The 17,389-nt window shown below is 39.7% G+C and overlaps 1 protein-coding gene across 1 annotated transcript; it reads left to right on the top strand.

Annotated features, from left to right (window-relative positions):
• Positions 1 to 889: 889 nt before the first annotated feature.
• Positions 890 to 16,571, top strand: TADA1 (transcriptional adaptor 1). The gene is made up of 8 exons (XM_007116366.4): positions 890 to 970; positions 5,364 to 5,455; positions 5,711 to 5,776; positions 9,683 to 9,780; positions 11,257 to 11,466; positions 12,737 to 12,888; positions 14,752 to 14,914; positions 15,349 to 16,571. Exons 1-8 carry the CDS (start codon positions 897 to 899, stop codon positions 15,499 to 15,501), a joined length of 1,008 nt encoding a protein of 335 aa, XP_007116428.1. The 5' UTR covers positions 890 to 896; the 3' UTR covers positions 15,502 to 16,571.
• The last annotated feature ends 818 nt before the right edge of the window (positions 16,572 to 17,389 follow it).

Here is a 17,389-nt window from a genome sequence, read left to right as displayed (position 1 = left end):
TGTGCCTTCCTCCTGTGGGGTATTTAATATACTGTCACCAAAATTATGATTATAAAGACAATATAATACCAGAGGAAAACATTTACATTATTACATTAAGTAAATATAACAAAACTCTATCAAGATGCACAGCTGAAGATAGAGTATGATTATAAATTATGGGAAGGAGGAATCTCTCTCAGGTAAAAGATTTTTTCCCACGGTGGTAACATTTTGTTTTCTTTCTTTTCCTCTTATCCTTCTGTGTATTTTCCTGGTTTTCAAAATTACTTCATTCACTCAGCAAATATTTAATGAGAGCCCACTATGTGCCAGGCACTGCTCTAGGAACTTGGGGAAACATCAGTGAACAAAACACAAATCCTGTCCTCAAGGAACTTACACATTTTAGTTGGAGAAGGCAGAAAATTAACAAGATAAGTCAATTAAGTGGCATGTTAGATGATGAGTGATCGGCAAAGAAAGAGAATAAAGTCAATACTGCATTTACTTTTTGACCTGGAGGGGGAAGATATTCACCCAGGTAAAAGGACCGAATTCGGAACTTGCGCAGCGGTAAGACTGAAAGCCCGGGATACGCCAGCCCTGCAGGTGACGCTGCAGCCCGGGCCGGGCGGGGCGGGTTTAGGTGGGGCGCGGGAGCGCTAGGTGAAGAGGGTCACGTGATGTGAGGGGGCGGGAGCAGGAGGACCATGAAAACACCGAGTTTGGCTCAGCACTTTCTCTCCAGAAAGGCGGGCGGAGCCGAAAACCAAACAAACGTCTTCTCAGAGCTTGGGGGCGGGGCAGGCGGGAGAAGACGGAGCCTCCAGAGCCGAAGCCTTCGCGGAGTTGGTTTTTCGGTTGCTGGTCGTTGTGACCGAGAGGTCTGAGGTCGGGCTGAGACGTGGGGAGCAATGGCGACCTTTGTGAGCGAGCTGGAGGCGGCCAAAAAGAACTTGAGCGAGGCCCTGGGGGACAACGTGAAACAGTAAGAAATCTCCGGACGTAGCCTCCGGGTTTCCGCGCGGGTGCTCCCCCAGCTTCGGGCTGCCGACCCACCATGGAGTTGTGCCCCGCGGCCGCGAGGCCTGTGTAGCCCTCGCGTAGTGGGTGGCGGGGCCTCTGGGTTTCTCGGGCCCGGGAAGGGGCCGGCGGGCAACCCCGACTCACCCGGCTGGAGGGGCCGGGCCTCCCTGGTTCCCTTCGGAACCTGGCGGGCGCCTTCACCCGAGGCTGTGCCCTGGGTGGGGCGGGAAAAGCTATCTCCACGCCTTCACGCCCAAGGGCCTGTTGGGCGACTGCGACCCGTGCGAGGGTGCCGGATGCGTGTGGCTGACTAGCGGCCTGGTCTGAGACGGCACCGCGCAGGCGGCCCGCTCCCGGAGGGCTTCCTGGAGGCGGAGGCTTATTGAGCGCGGGTGTTGTGGAGGTACTGTCGGTAAGAGTGTGGACAGCAATTTCGGAAGGCAGACAGACCCTCCGGTGAAATAGTCACCGAACAATACTGCAGTTACAGTGATGATAGCAGTAGCAGACATTTACTGAACGCCTTTTAAGTGCTCTAAATGTACTATCTCATCTAATCCTCACAACAGAGATGTGAGGTAGGTGCAATAATCATTCCCGTTTGATAGATGAGAAGACTGAGATTTTGAGAGGTTAAGTAACTCTTCAAAGTCATGGCAGGATTGGGGCCCTCGCATCTGATTTCTGGTTCTGATAACTTACAGAGGGTCGCAAAGGACCCCAGAGACTCTCAGACAAACTTTCACCCAGGTTATAGCAGGGGACCGAGTACACAGTGGGATCAGATGCTGAAATGGCCGAGTGTAAAATCAATAACTCAATACAAGGCTGAAGTCATAGAAGGAATCCTCCGAGGTACAAGGTCGAGTTTGGAAATTTTTCATAACATTGTTATTTTTCTAAAATACAAGAAGCAAATTTTAAACGTTTAAAAGTATGTCTTGTGTTGTTGTTGCTAGATGGTTTCTGTGATATTCTGCACGTTTGCGTTACTCAACAGACACTCACTTTGAAATGATGTTTCTGGAGGAGCAAGGTGTTTGGGGGATCTTTCTTTTTCTCCAACACTTTCTCCTTCTCATCTTTCTACTTTTCATTATGACTGGAGATTGAAGTTACTTAACTTGGATGTCATATGTGATTTTTGGAGTTTTTCCTTCTTCTGAAATTTTGGGGTGGCAGTCTCCTTTTCGTCCTAACAAGATAGATATGCAGAATTCCCATGTAAGACTTCTTGGAACACTCATGGCCTAAATGGAATAACTAAGAACAAAATATAATTTTTAAAGATTATTTTACTATTAGGAACGTTAATAAGTCAAACTACAAACACTATAATTAAAATTTAATCATCTGATCTGTTATTTTGGCATAATTATTTAATTTTTTGTAAACATTGATTCCCAAAGATAAAATGTTCAACCTAAAGTTATATTTTAATATTCATGTTGACTTTGTCTCTTTCCTTGCTTACTTAATTAAAAATTCTTAATTATTTTAATGAGTAAAGTGACAGCTTTTACGTTCATTAATTACTATAGCTTATTTTTGTAATAGTGACAGCTAAAATTTACACTTTTTAAGCACAAAAGACTTTTCACTCGGTTACATCTAAGATGCTTACAAATATTTGAAAGTGAATGTTTCCATGTTACAATAAACCTGGCTTGTGTGTATAATTGATTGATTAGATGCGATGGTGAACTCTGTGATCCCACACTCCTCACACAAGCTTGGGGTCGCCAGAAATGTTGAAGTTAGCATTTCCTGTTTGGTCTTTAAAGGTCAACACTGGCTATCAAACGTTGCTCACATAGAGCTGCCAAAGCTAAATTTGGTGCATCTTTAGCTGAATCTCCACTAACAATGCAATCGAAATATGCTTTTGTTCCAGGAACAGTTAATGGTACAGTGTTGTTCTCTATTAGTTTTTTCCATTCTCTCATTGTCTTTTCCCCCTTCTGCTCCTTGAAAAGCGCTTCTTGGTTGAACAGTCTGTGATATTGCTATACAGTAATTTCTCACATTTCCTCCATGAGTAGTTAGCTTTGGTTTGTACAACGTGACCATTTAAATGTGGTCCTTGTTCGTAGGTAAAATATATAATAAGGTGTATAAGGAACTCAGATATGAGTTGCTTTCTATTTATGCAGTGGTCCTAATGTTCTTTATGTCAGGTTGTGTGCCCATGTCAGTTTGTAGAAAGAAGTGAGCTTTGCTGGCTAACTCACTTTGTATAGTACCCAGTAGAGTCCTGGGTTCAAATGGGTGCCTAGTTTTTCGGATGATTTAGCCATATGTTATTTAATTTTCTCCAGGTATCTCAAGTGCTTCCTAGTCTGACCCATTTATACTCATCACCCATCATCCTCACCTACATAGAGGTTGACTAACTTTGTTTTTGGTATTTTTGAGGAAAACAGTCATTTGTCCATGGCTATACAGCAAGTTAATACAGGGACCGGGATTGGGGAGCGAGTCTTCAACTTGATAGCCAGTGCTGGCTATTTGGGCTAGAAAGTTTGCCACTGGAAAAGATAGACAGCATCATGTTGGCAGAGCCTTGCCTTAGTTCTGGAACAAGTTCATACACTCCAAATATAAATATATTTGCCTCTTTCTTATAAAATAGGAACACAGGGCTTTTAAAATAATGAAGTTTTTCTCATGTTACTATCTTCTTTTGTTGTATAAAATGGGATAGGAAAAGACTTCGTTTTTCTGTGGAGCTTTATTTCATTTTTTAGTTGTTCTTGTCTTTAAAACAAAAGCAGGGAGTGGGGCATTTAAGTGTTTGCTGTTGGGAAGTTATTATTGACTGCTGGGTGTGACTATCAGGTGAAACATGGTGCCAGGCTCTAGAACTAACATGTTTTGCTGTTGAATGAAATGGGTCTTGGGAAGCTTTAAGACGCCACTAAAGCTACGGGTTTTCTCCGGTGTGAGGGGAAGGGGGTGACGAGAGCAAAGCACAGGAACCCAGGCAATTACATATATACTTAGCCAGACTTAAGCTAATCTACATTTGGGAGAACAGGAGAAACCCTGCCACGGGTATAATAGGGCAGTGAAAGCATTAAACCATCTCGTTTAGGAATCGCTACTTTTCTTTTCTTTTCTGTTAGAAACTCAAATGAGCATTAGAAAGTAGCTAATCGTGAATTGAAAGTGATTGTAAAACATACTAAGTAATTTTTAGCCCTGTTTCTTGAAGGAGTAGCTTTCTTCAGCACAGAAACAAGGGGTGTGGATGTGAAAAGTAAAGTATTTTACTCCTATTTCTAATAATGTTGTTAAGGTATAAAAGACTGGATCCTTTTTTTCTACTAGTTAACTAGTAATTTTTGTGATTAGTGGTTGGTTTTCATTTTAAAAACCACTAAGTTTCTCATATGCTCAGGTAGTTTTCTTTGTGGCGAGCTGTTTTAGAATCCCATTCAGCCGGGATAGATTAAAACTTGAGTTCATTTGAAAGGAAAGAGGTTGCCCAGAATTGGTATTAATGCCCATAAAACACATACACATTTTAAAATATAAATCTTTTTAAAATTGAGGTATAATTGACATATAACTTTATATTAGTCTCAGGGGTACAACATAATGATTCAGTATTTGTATATATTGCAAAATGGTCACCACAGTAACTCTAGTTCACGTCTCTCAGCACACATAGTTTAAAAAATTTTTTTCTTGTGATGAGAACTTTTAAGATCTCCTCAGCAATTTTCAAATATGCAATATTTGATAATTTTAATAATACTTTAAAATATAAATCTTAAGTGTAGGTTTCTGGTGAGCAGGTCTTTTAGAAGGGCAACAGTGAGAAAGGAAAGGTACAGCAGTGGTTTTTGGCTGGTTGACTCATGAGTCTGATTCTGTGACTACTGCTCAGTCCCTTTTAGGGAGGACTTTCTTTCTTCTGATGGTATTCTGACTCCTAAGTAGCTTAAACAACAAAGATTTATTTTCTCACAGTTCTGGAGTCTAGAAGTCTGACATCAAGGTGTGAGCAGGGTTGTTGTCTTCTGAGGCCTCTCCCCTTGGCTTTTGCCTGCTATCTCTCTCTCTCTGTCCTAATCTCTTCTTATAAGGACACCAGTCACATTGGGTTAGGGCCCACCCTGATGACTCCATTTTTACTTAATTACCTCTTTAAAGGCCCTACTTCTGAGTACAGTCACATTCTGAGGTACTGGAGGTTAGGGCTTCAACAAATGAATTTGGGGGGAACACAACTCAGTCCATAACACTAGGGAATGCAAAATTTCCTTCCTTCCCTGGGAGTTGAGGCAGATAAGGTGAACTTGGGGAAGAAGCAAAACCTGAGGTTCTTAATATTGTTTCTGCCTCTGCAGATACTGGGCTAACTTAAAGTTGTGGTTCAAGCAGAAGATCAGCAAAGAAGAGTTTGACCTTGAAGCTCATAGACTTCTCACACAGGATAATGGTAAAATAATTATCTGGGGAGTTATTTTACTGTTCTTAAGTTTTCCCAGATTTGCAATAAATTAAAAATTTATTAAAAGTTAAAAAAATTTTTTGGTTTTAGTGGTATGTAAGGTCATTTAAATAATGTGGATATTTAAAGTAAAGAATGGCAGAGTAGGGGATATCCAAAGTCCTTAAAAGCTAGACTGAAACGGTGGGTTCCTTATGTTGTAAATATTCTGTATTTGACATGTGACAATCTTCCCTTTTTCAGTCCATTCTCACAACGATTTCCTCCTGGCTATTCTCACGCGTTGTCAGATTTTGGTGTCTACACCAGGTAAGGGAATGGAAGTACCTCCAGGGATGTCAGTCAGCAAAACCACAGAATGCTGGGCTTACTAGACTTTCACTTCCTTTAACAGACTTGTTTGCAAATGAAATGTTCTTTGAACTGCTCAGAAGAAACATTTTATTGTGTAATACAGATTCTTCTATAGAACCTTTTTAAAGCAGGTTATTTCTCTGTCCTTTCATTGACTTTTGGTCTTTACCCGCCCCGTTCAGCTGGGTTTAGATTACTTAAATAAATGAGCGGCGAGGAGGAGGGTAGGTGGTCAGGAGGAAGAAGCTGAGGAGTGAAGAGAGGGAATTTGGTGATTAGGAGAGCGTTTCCATAGATATAGGGAAGGTGAAGTACCTGGAGGGGAAACCACGGCATATGTTGAGAACCTGGACTCTCTCCTGATCTTAATTAAGTGAGATATTAGCACCTGGAAGGTTGGAGCTTCAGCATGTGTTTGGCAAACTATTGGTGAAGAACAAAAGTAGTGAATAGCAGCATGTTGGGGAGGTATGTGGATGCTAAGTCTGTCACTTTGACCTAAATAAATAGGTATAGACAGAATGATTTCTTTGTCCCTAATTTTTTGGAGCTTAAGTGGTACAAGTCCCCTCTTTCAATTTTATTTTAATCAGTCAAAAACAAATAACTAAATACATTAAAACTTTGCCTCATGATAAAGCTTATCCTGGGCTCTTGTTAAAAACTTGAATTTACTTTACTCCTACTGTACCTCCTACTGTAGATTAAATTGAATTTTTTTTTGTTTAAAGGGCCTGTGGTGATTCTGATGATCATTTATTAAAAGCCCATGTTTATCTAGAAATGACTAGTATTTTGTATCGTACCCCTCTGCTAAGCTCTGTTGCAGGATAGAGAGTTTAGATGAGATCTCCTAAAGGCCTGTTCTCCACACTCAAAGAAGTCACCATTGGTGTGAAGAATAATAAACAGTGAGCATTTGTTCACGGAGGTTGGTGTTAGAGAGGGAAGGCTGTTTTCCACCCCTCACCACACCCCTCACTGCACATCCTACACTGTGTCACATTTCTAATGTTTTATTTAATTTAAATAGAAGTGGACTTTCGCCAGTTAGATCATAAAGATAATCCACTTCATTGTATAAAGTTTAATTTGATCAGAAAAGCCAACATTGTGAGGATTAGATCTTACTTTTTAGGTAGGTATATTCTAAAGTGCCACACACCCAAAAGGTTCAGTGGGACCATCAGAAATAAAAACCTTGGTTGATAGGAGTCAAGGGGCTTGGGTTCAAGTTTAGGTTTTGCCACTAGCTTAGATAATGTAGTTAATTATTGAGTGTTCTTAGCATCCACATTTATAAAATAGAGACAGTAATATCTACCCTGCAGGATTATTAAAAAAAAAAAAAAACAGATGAAAGAACATGCAAAAAGTGCTCTTAAAAATAAAAAATGCCAAACAAATATGAAGTGGTATTAGTATAGGTGGCTGATTTTAATTAAATAAAACCTTTGATATTCTTGAATGTTTTTGTTGGTTAAAAATAAATGAAGTAACATTGGAATTTAGAGATTATTTCTCAAACACCCAAAATGTCTTCCCTTAAAATGAAATTAATATTTGCTGGCAACAAAGAGGTGATTTCTATTAAAAGTAAAGTATAGAAATACAGTTTTTTGTACTTTAATAATTGTGGTTACTGTTTTTCTAAGTCAGGCAGGAAAGATGATTTTAATAATGTTATTTATTGAATACTGTAACTGCAGTGCCTTAGACGCTTTACGTGCACTATCATTAATCCTTACAACAACTCTTCGGAGGTATTAGCCTCTTTTTTATATGCTAGGAAACAAACTTCAGAGGAGAGAAAACAAGACAAAATAAAAACTTACCTGAGGTCCTCTTCAGCTAGTAAGTAGAAGTGTTGGATCCAAACCAAAATCTGACTGCTGCTGTGAAGCCCTCCCTCCTTGAGGTCAGAGTCAGTCCTTGCCATGCTTTGCTTCCTCACCCGAGGTGTTTGGCCCCTCGGCAGCAGCATCGCCTAACATCGAGTTCCATTCATCAGGGAAATCATCTAAGATTGACTGGCCTTACCAGGTGTGATCTAGGTGTGCCAAAGACACTTAAAGTGATGGAGAAGAGGAACTTGACTTCCCAAACAGTTCTTTTTTAGCTGAGGAACCAGAAATATTTTTTCAAAGCTTTACAAACTCATTCTTCCAAAAACATCAAGATGAAATAATGTTTTGCTAGACTGATGGGTGATTTTTTTTTTCCTTTTCCTAAAAAAATTCTTTGGAATATTTTTTTCAAGTGTACTGTAATGAGCTTGTACAACTTTTGATTTTTTTTAACACTAAACTATATATGTTCATGGTTTAAAAAAAAATAGTACAGAGGGTCTTAGAATGAAAAGCTTCCCATTCCTAGACCAGCTTGTTCTCAAAGACAACTGCTTTTGTTTTTTGTTCTTCTTATGGGACCTCAGTGGCTCTTTATAGTGTGCTGAAATGTCTTTCTGGATTGACTGGTTTTAAACATCTGTCTTGCCTTATGCTCTGTGTTTTGTGAGATTTCCTCAGTTCTTTCTTTCAGCCTTTCTGTCCAGTGCATTCTTTAATTCAGCAATTTTTGTAGCATCTTCTTTTTGTTTTATGCATACCCATCTTCTCGAACTTCTCTGAGGATATGAATTAGAAATTATTCAAGTTCTTTGTGTTGCCTGAATTCTTTATCTCTAGGATCTCAATTTTTTTTTTTGTTTGTTTGGTCTTTCTTACCATGTTACAGCTTATCATCAAATGTCTGAGAATCCACATTTACGAATGAAGCATAAAACCTGGAGATTGTGCTTTAAAGTGAGCTGACAGGAGGCCAGCCATTACAGTGAGGTTCCTCAAATGCCAGCTGCAGAGAACTGTGCTCTAGGGTACCAACATCCATACCAGCTACCTCAGTAAATCCCAGAAATTTTGTTCTATTTAACTAGAGAAGAGTTCTCCATTCTCTTGTCCCTGCCACCTGTTTATACTGCACTACATACAGGAGTGAGTGGGGCTGGTTTCATGGGGCCAGGAACTGTCCATGAACTTGGAAGGGCCCGCACTTGGTTTAGTGCTGTACTGTGGTTGTCTTGAAATTCTTAACTTTTGAGCAAGGGGCCCTGCATTTTTGTTTTGTACTGAGTTCAGTCCTGGGGGTTGAGGGCAGGGGTTTGTATGGATGACTTTTCAATATAGATCTTCCATTAATCTTGTTTTTAGCTGTACTATCCCTTCTGGTTTCCACTGCACTCACCTTCTCCAAATCGAGATTCTTTGTGGATATCTACTAGTCAGGTTTATTTACTTCCACCTATTTACCAACCTTGCCAGCTTAGGTCACAGCTTCCAAGTGTCCGCTTTGTAAGTTGGCTCCTTTTTAGCCCATCTTGGAAATTGGTTGAGGTCTCATCTTGGTCTGCCACTCGTTTTCCTTTTTATCTGTGTTGTGGATGTGTGCCATTTACTTTTTTCTACTATCATTTTTAGTAGGGTCTTGGAAGAGAGAGGAGGCAAATACATGTGCTTATTTCACCATCTTGAACTAGAAAATTCTGTCCTGCTTTTATAATACTACTGCTACTAATAAGCAAACAAACACCTAGTAAACAGTGAAAAATGTGAAAAACAGATTTGTCTTCCCAAAAGAACAATTTTGGTTACAGCTAGAAAAAAAATGTGATTTGAGAGAAGTTTTGTTTAGAGAAGGAAAATGTTTTGTTTAGAGAAGGAGAATGAGAAGATCTGAATTTAAGCATTTGTTCAGTTTCATCATTTGAGCATTTCATACTTTCTTAGCCTGAAGTGAAAACAAACTTAGCAGTTATCAATTGTCATTCTTTTGTCTTATGATTGTTATTTTTCTGTCTTACAGAGGGTGCTGGATCTTTACCCTGGACAGGGGGTTCTGCAGCCAAACCTGGAAAACCAAAGGGAAAGAAAAAGCTTTCTTCTGTTCGTCAGAAATTTGATGTAGGTTGTTCAGTAGATCTTGGTAACGACTGATTTAAGCACTGGTGTGATGGAACTGGCTTTAGTTTTTTAATGAATATTACAATTCTGGTAGTAAAGTTGAAAAAAAAAAGGGCATGATTTGGGGAGAAAATGGTGTTATTATATTTGAATTTGATGAAGAGGGTTTCAAAGATTGTGTCTGAATTTTTATTCTGGTTTGTTATTGTGTAATTATTAATATGTTATCATTAGTACCTCATGATTTTTCAGTAATTCAACAACTATGCCTGTGTTCTTTTTCCTCTTAAATGTCTTTGTGGAATGAATAATGTTTCTCAGATTGAAGACTTCTGTTCCAAGGGTCCAGGAGGCCCAGAGGCCTCTGGCAGGATGCTGCTGACGCCCCACTAGGCCTTGAGCCTTCTGGGGATCCTCAGAGAAATCTTGAAGGCATTGGGCTATAAAATTTGTAAAGATTTTAGAATAACTTGCTTTTTTTTTTCTGGTTTATATCCAGGGAACACAGTTTCCCAAAAGTATCCCTTTTATAGATTTGACTGGGTATTGATAGCTTTATTCATTAACATCAACAAACATTTATTTATTTCTACCTTGGCTCTATGTTTTAAGTCAAGAATATTTGATCTGGAGGGCATCATTATCTCCAGAGAGGTATACTTGGTTTAAAAAAGCATGTTTGATATAAAATACAGTTTTATGCTTACTTGGAAAATGGAAAAACAACAAGTATTGCTTTTATAATACAAACTTCAAACAGGACAAGCCATATTCGCTACAAAATCTTGTGAGCTGGGCTTAAGCAAAAGCTACTGAGGCATATCTCCCACTGATTATGGAGAATATAATTGGGCTATCAGCATCTCCCAGAGGAAGGCTGAGGTTTTATGAGCAGAAAAGATTGGGAAAAACTATTTTTAAAAAAACTAATGACTGTGTCTTAGAAAGATTCTGTGTTGAGAATTGTTAGTAGAAGATAATAGTAAGTAAAGAGTTATACTACCCTACATTATCTTGGAATATTTGTTATTAGATCTGTTATATTGGTTAGCTAGGTTTTTTTTAGGGCTTTTTTAAAGCATTAATTATATATTTTTATTTTCAGAATCTGCTTACTTACAAGTATACTTAACATACTCTGACTTGTTTGAAAATAGTTTTATATCTTCTCCTTCCCCCAATTGTTATTTTTAGCACAGAGCCGTATATTCTGTGATTACCGAGGTATTAATTGAATAGAATAAACTGCTATGCATAGTACTGTTATTCCCCATAACTCATGTCTTCATCATTACTATGTATTGGGTGTGAATCTGTGATTAGTTGTGCATGAGTTACTTTTTTTTTTTTTTAACTCTTGTATAGTTTTGGTGGCATTAATTTGTGGGATCTCAGGTCCAATTCATAGGTTACTTTTGTTTGTGTCTTATTACTTGCCACATAATGAATAATTTTGAAAAGTTTTCTTACCCATAGCATAGATTCCAGCCTCAAAATCCTCTCTCTGGAGCCCAGCAGTTTGTGGCCAAGGATCCCCAAGATGATGATGACTTGAAACTTTGTTCCCACACAATGATGCTTCCCACTCGGGGTCAGCTTGAAGGGAGAATGATAGTGACTGCTTACGAGCATGGGCTGGACAACGTCACCGAGGAGGCTGTCTCAGCTGTGGTCTATGCGGTGGAGGTTGGTTTGCTGGTGGCAGAAACACTCTTACAGATTGAATGTGACAAGCTTGTGTGAGTTACTCAAAGTTGGTACTGCAAGAAAAGAACTAAAATGTGACTCTGATCTCAGAATTGTCATCGTTGAAAGTTGTTTTCTTTTGAGGGGAGGAACATCACAATCCAAACAATTGCCTTCAGTTAACAGACTAAGCTTTTCAGAAAGGTTACTTGCATAACACTTTGGGTGTTTAATTTCTCAACAAGGGGACAGTTTTTAAGCAAAAAAAAAAATGAGATTGGGAATCCTAAAGATTAAAATCACTTGATGTTGCTGTGGTATGGCATTTGAAGAGCATTATTAGACTTGGCGTATGAACTGTGGGATTCTTGTCTCAGCACACTCTTTCATTCATTCATTTTACTCATTTAGTTACTCGACAGAACATACACTGGGGTCTAGAGTGCACAGGTACTGACCGGTGACGTTGGGTCATTCCTTTCAATTCTCTGAGCCTCCATTTCCTTGCCGGTACCTCAGAGATTATAATAGCTTTCTCATGAAGTTATAAACATTGAATGATAAATAGTACCATGAAGTCCTGACATGAGCTGATCTTATTGGTAGAATTGAAACATCATCCCTGACCCCAGCACCCCTGTTAATAAGGGTAGGCTGGGACTGGTTCTGTCTCTATTTTCGCAGACATTCTCTAACCCTCTCTTAGGTACTTGGCTCTCACAAAGGTGAAGAGATATTAAATACCTAACTTTCTGTTTATTTCCTATATATCTTTTGTTTATGTGGCTTTTGAGAGAGCCAAGGTTCTTTTTATGCAAGGACTTTAGTAGATTGGGCACTATAACCAATATGTTCCTGATGGTGAAACATTTTGTACCATTTTAAACCAAGCTTCAAGGTAATTTGCTGCTTAAAAAAATTACTTATTTTTGTACTTTTATTTAAAGCTATCTGAACATCATTTCTGAGGGAGAGGAGCAAATTGAGAGATATTAAAACTTTAATAAATTTTAAAGTAGAGCAAGCCCATCCTAAATAGAACTAAATAAAAATAGCATGTCTCCCTTTGCTCTTTCTATACCCTCCTACCCTGGTATGTATGGCTCTGTGGCTCTTCCGTGAACATTCGTCTGGTTTCAGCACTTGTTTGCCTGTCTCACATCTCCATCCACTAAATGCCAATAAACATTTTTTGGTCAAAGGAAGTTTTATGGTTTGCTTTTAAAGAGGAGTTCATGCTATTTTTCTCTTTTTTTTCTTGTTTTTACAGAATCACCTTAAAGATATATTGACATCAGTTGTGTCAAGAAGGAAAGCTTATCGATTACGTGATGGTCATTTTAAATATGCCTTTGGTAGTAATGTGACCCCACAGCCATACCTGAAGAATAGTGTAGTAGCTTACAACAACTTAATAGAAAGGTATATGAAGTTTCTTGTGATTTTTGCATCCATCCTTTCTGATTGGTTACACTACTTTTTTGTAATAGACCGCTGTTAAAATTGGTTACTGGGGCTCTGTGCATCTAAGGTACCTCTGAGAGCAGTATGGTTTTATTTTCTTAAGTTGCATCCTTGCGTGATAACTGGTGAATTCTTATGGTACTCTTTATATTAGGAGTGAAGTTGTAGAGTTTGGCCGCCGCATGTGGTTTAAAGTTAGTGCCCCCCACTTTCCGAAGTACAGTGGAGTAGTTCCCTGGGGCAGTGCGTCTGGATGGTTCCTGAGGGGCAGCACCTGACTGGTGGTGGGGAGTGGTCCGGCTCTCACTCAGGAACGTGGCCTGTGCTTGTTGGGTCGAGGTTGGGTTTCTTGATGGTGGGAGGAGGAGCAGTAGGTGTTCCTCCAGGTCCTTATCTGGCTTTTTTAGCTGTAGCTCAAGATAGCGGCCTGTGTTGGGTGTCGTCAGGTTGCTCTTGGCATCCTCCTGTGCAGATCTGGTCTCTCAGCTCCGATCTCTGGAACCTCGCTGTCTGCACTCCACTGTGGGCTCCCAGGACCTCTCTGATGTTCTGAGTCATCCCTCTGAGATGACCTGGATTACCTTCATCCCTGTGTTGTCTCTTTTCAGGGAGAAGAGAGGTAAAGAGATGACAAGGGAGATAAAACTTCAGAGAAAAAAGTGTGATTGGGAAGGCTGGCAGGAGTGATGCTGGGGAAGAAGTAACGGGCAGGGAAGGCAGGAGGAGTGACAGTGAGGGATGTGGGGTGGGAAAGCTGAGCAGGGAGTTGAACAGAGCAGATAGTGCTGACACCACGGGGAGGGCTTGGTACTGGTGCCTGTTTCATGGCTCTGAAGACCTTGAGACGGCTCCCAGGGCTCATTTTGAAGATCACTGGCTTAAACTGGGTTCACTATTTAGATTGCCATAGGTGAAGATTTACTTTCTCAATCTCATTCAGGCATATCTATTTGGGATTATTTGTTCTCATTTGTGAGTCATTCTCTCGAGAAAAACAAACGAAAAAGAGTAAAAGAGTGGCCCCTCGTAGCGGGTGAGCGCTGGAGCGGTGTGTGCGCCTGCCCGGCCTCCAGCTGCCCTCTCGCCCTGCCAGCCTGTCCCTGTGAGGCTCCCGTCTCACGTCGGCCGCGTGTTTCTCTGTCAGTGCTGCCTTTGTCTGCTGCCAGAGCCCACGCTCACGCTCCACTTGTGCTTTCCTTCTACTTCCCTCCTCACTGTTGTTTCACCTCCTGCGTGTGCTCCAACATTGCATAGGTTACCTCCTACTATATTACGATACAACAGTTATGTCTGACTTCCCAGCTGATGCTATATCTGGGTTCTATTTTGGGAAATGGGCAAGATCTGAATGAATTTTCTCCACCCTCCATTTTTGCCTGTTGAGTTTTTTGTGCTTTATTTCCTTTTCTTGCTTGTTATTTTTGATCCTGTTGTCTCCAGTATCACTTACCTTCCTCTCCAAGATGGTTGTTTCCAATTTCATTTTCTTTTAATGAAGGTCTGTTATTTTTTTCCAACTAGAAGCTCTTTAAGGGCAGGGAACAATTTTGACTCAGTATCCTGACTTAGTATTTTAGCACTGTGGAGGGAGGAGGGTAAACGCAGTTGCACTGCATTTTATTTCCAGCCCAACAGATGGGCTGCCTGTAAAACTTAAAATTATAGACTACTCATGTGTACACTGGCTGAAAAATAATTAGATTTCTGATTCACGTTGAGATATATTTTATAAGAAGTGTTCTAGCAGCCCATCCCTATTCTGTGTGTTCAGTTGTTTCCATCTTACTTACTGGGAATATTTCTGAAATATTTTGTTTTCAGCCCTCCAGCCTTTTATGCTCCTTGTTCTGGCCAGAACCCAGCGTCTCACCTGCCCCCTGACGAAGCTGAGCAGCAAGCTGCGCTCCTGCTGGCGTGCTCGGGGGGCACGCTACCCACATCTTTGCCTCCAGTGAGCATGTATGACCTTTTTGAAGCTTTGCAGGTAACTCTTGGCTCCTTTACCTAGATTTATGGATAGGTTGAAAGTTTTTTCAAATCTACAGAGATATTCACTAGCTTTTCCATTTCCTGGCTTTTGTTTTTCAGTTTTTATTGTTCGTTATTAAAGCCATTAATAGTAACCTAATCTTTCAAACCCCGGGCTCAAGAGTCCTTCCTAACTTACCTCCCGCATCCCTCACCTCCCCAGTGAAAGAAAAAAAATCTCCTTGTCCCCTTATTTCCATTTCAGAGCCTTGTTATTTCCTTGTTTTCCTGTTATCCGATTTGGGATTAATTAGGTTCTGGCTTAAAACTTACAGGTTTGTGTGTCTTTTGTGTGAGTGTTGTGTTGATATAAACTTTACTTTCATTTTCTATGTTGGAAAAATAAGTATACTGAAGTATAATTGGAGACGTGATTTTTTTTAATCCCAGGTGCACAGGGAAGTCATTCCTACACACACTGTATATGCTCTCAACATTGAAAGGATCATTATGAAACTCTGGCATCCAAATCATGAAGAGCTGCAGCAAGACAAAGTCCACTGCCAGCGCTTGGCAGCCAAGGAGGGGCTTTTGCTCTGCTGAATTAGGATTTGAGGGGGTGTGGGACCCTCAGCAAATTCATTGATTATTGGGAATTGAATGTTTTTGGGGTCCACATTTCAAGACTGAAGTGTGTAGAGTAAATATAACATTTCCTATGGAAATGTGATAGTACATTTTGTGTTGCTACTGTGAAGCCATTAATAAATCTGATTTTAATAATGATCCATATCTCTGTATGTATGTATGTATGTATGTATGTGTGTGTGTGTGTGTGTGTGTGTGTTCCCAGTTATGGGAATAGGCACTGAGAAAGTTTTGTGCCTGGAATGGTGCTGTTTAGGCATCTGAGGCCTAGTATCCTGTGGTCTGCATGTGAGGTAGGTGACATTCTAGAACAAAGAAGCTGTTATAACTTAGTCCGCACAATCAGCAGGACATCTGTGTGTTTAGAGACGTATTCTGTATCTGGCAAATCTAAAATTTCTGCTTTCCTCCTGAAGAAAGAACTGTGCTTTTAACACAGTGTTAAAAATTGGTTATCATTTTTAGTGACCAGTTTTATTTATATATATATATTTTTGTGTGTGTGTGACCAGTTTAATTTTTAACAGGTATAGGTAGTTGCCTAAAGATTCATTACAACTCCATAGAAAATAAGACTTAGAAATGCTGTGCTATTAGACAAAATAAAGTCCTTTCTTTAAATTAAAAACCAAATCAAAACAATCTCTTAGAATGTAATTAACCTTAAAAAATATCTTCTTATAACTCAAGTTTCTTTTATAGAGTTGTTATGCCCAAAGACTTTGATTGGCAGGTTCATCTATTAATTATTCCTATAGACTGTTTTAAGAAGTCCATGTAAACATATTGGATTTATACTTGGTAATTCTCCTATTCCTATGAAATATCTTTTTCTATACTTTCAAATGGCAGTGTTACTAATAACTGTTTGTTTCTTTAGAGATATGTTGCTTTTTATTCAAGAGATGTTATTGGTGGATACATTAGAATGTACAGATGGGTTTAAGTAGTTCTGAATAATATATGTATAGATATGTATATATGGTTCAGTATCTGGATCTGTGTATTTGGTTTTGTACTTTAAATGCGACAAATAAACCTTTTGGGAGAAAACCTTGTTTGTTTATTAAAGTAAACATATAAGGAATACTGCCTTCTACAGAAATATGAAGAACCTTGCTTTATGAGATCTTAGCAGAGACTTTTCAAAAGAATGTACTAGATGAGAAAGATTAAAAGCAGGTTCCAATTAAGGCATGTAATATCTTCCTCTTGTGATATGTAGGTTAAGACTAAAAAGAAAAACAGCCTAGTTTCAGTTCTTGGCACAAGTCTGGAAAGTCCTTTAGAGTTTTAGATAACTCAAGAATTTTTAGGGTTTGTAAGAATTTGAACTGGTATCTAACTGCATATAGTGGTTTTGGTTTGGCCTATCCATGTATCTGAGCCTTAATGCTAAGTATGTGTTAAATTTCATGTGTTCCATAGATGGAGAGGCAGCTAGAAGCCTCAGACATGCCCTGCTGCTCATTGCAGTGGCAGGTTCCATAGAAATCTGTATAGCAGAGGGACCTCCAAACAGAAAAATTCCTCACTACTCTATAGGACCTGGCCTAAATCCCTAGTTGCCTACTCTGGTGGGACCACAGGACACCAGAGGACTCTTTTCGCCTCTCAAGTTTCAGGCCTACAAACCAAGATCTGCTTTCCATGCCAGTTTCCCTCAAGCATCATTTTGTACAGTGGAGAGATTGGGTTGAGGGCAAGGCAGGCAGGTAGATAGAGTGATACTTAGGATTTTTCAAGAGAGCCCCCGAGTTCAAATGCCTTGTTCCACCAAAGGTGGCCTCCAGCTGTAGCACCATGGTCAACTGTGGGACCCTGAGTGCAGTCTCTTCTATAA

Source organism: Physeter macrocephalus, chromosome 4, assembly GCF_002837175.3.
Source record: "Physeter macrocephalus isolate SW-GA chromosome 4, ASM283717v5, whole genome shotgun sequence".
Lineage (NCBI taxonomy): Eukaryota > Metazoa > Chordata > Mammalia > Artiodactyla > Physeteridae > Physeter > Physeter macrocephalus.
Note: the sequence above shows the minus strand (reverse complement) of the source record. Positions and strands in the feature narration are given on the sequence as shown.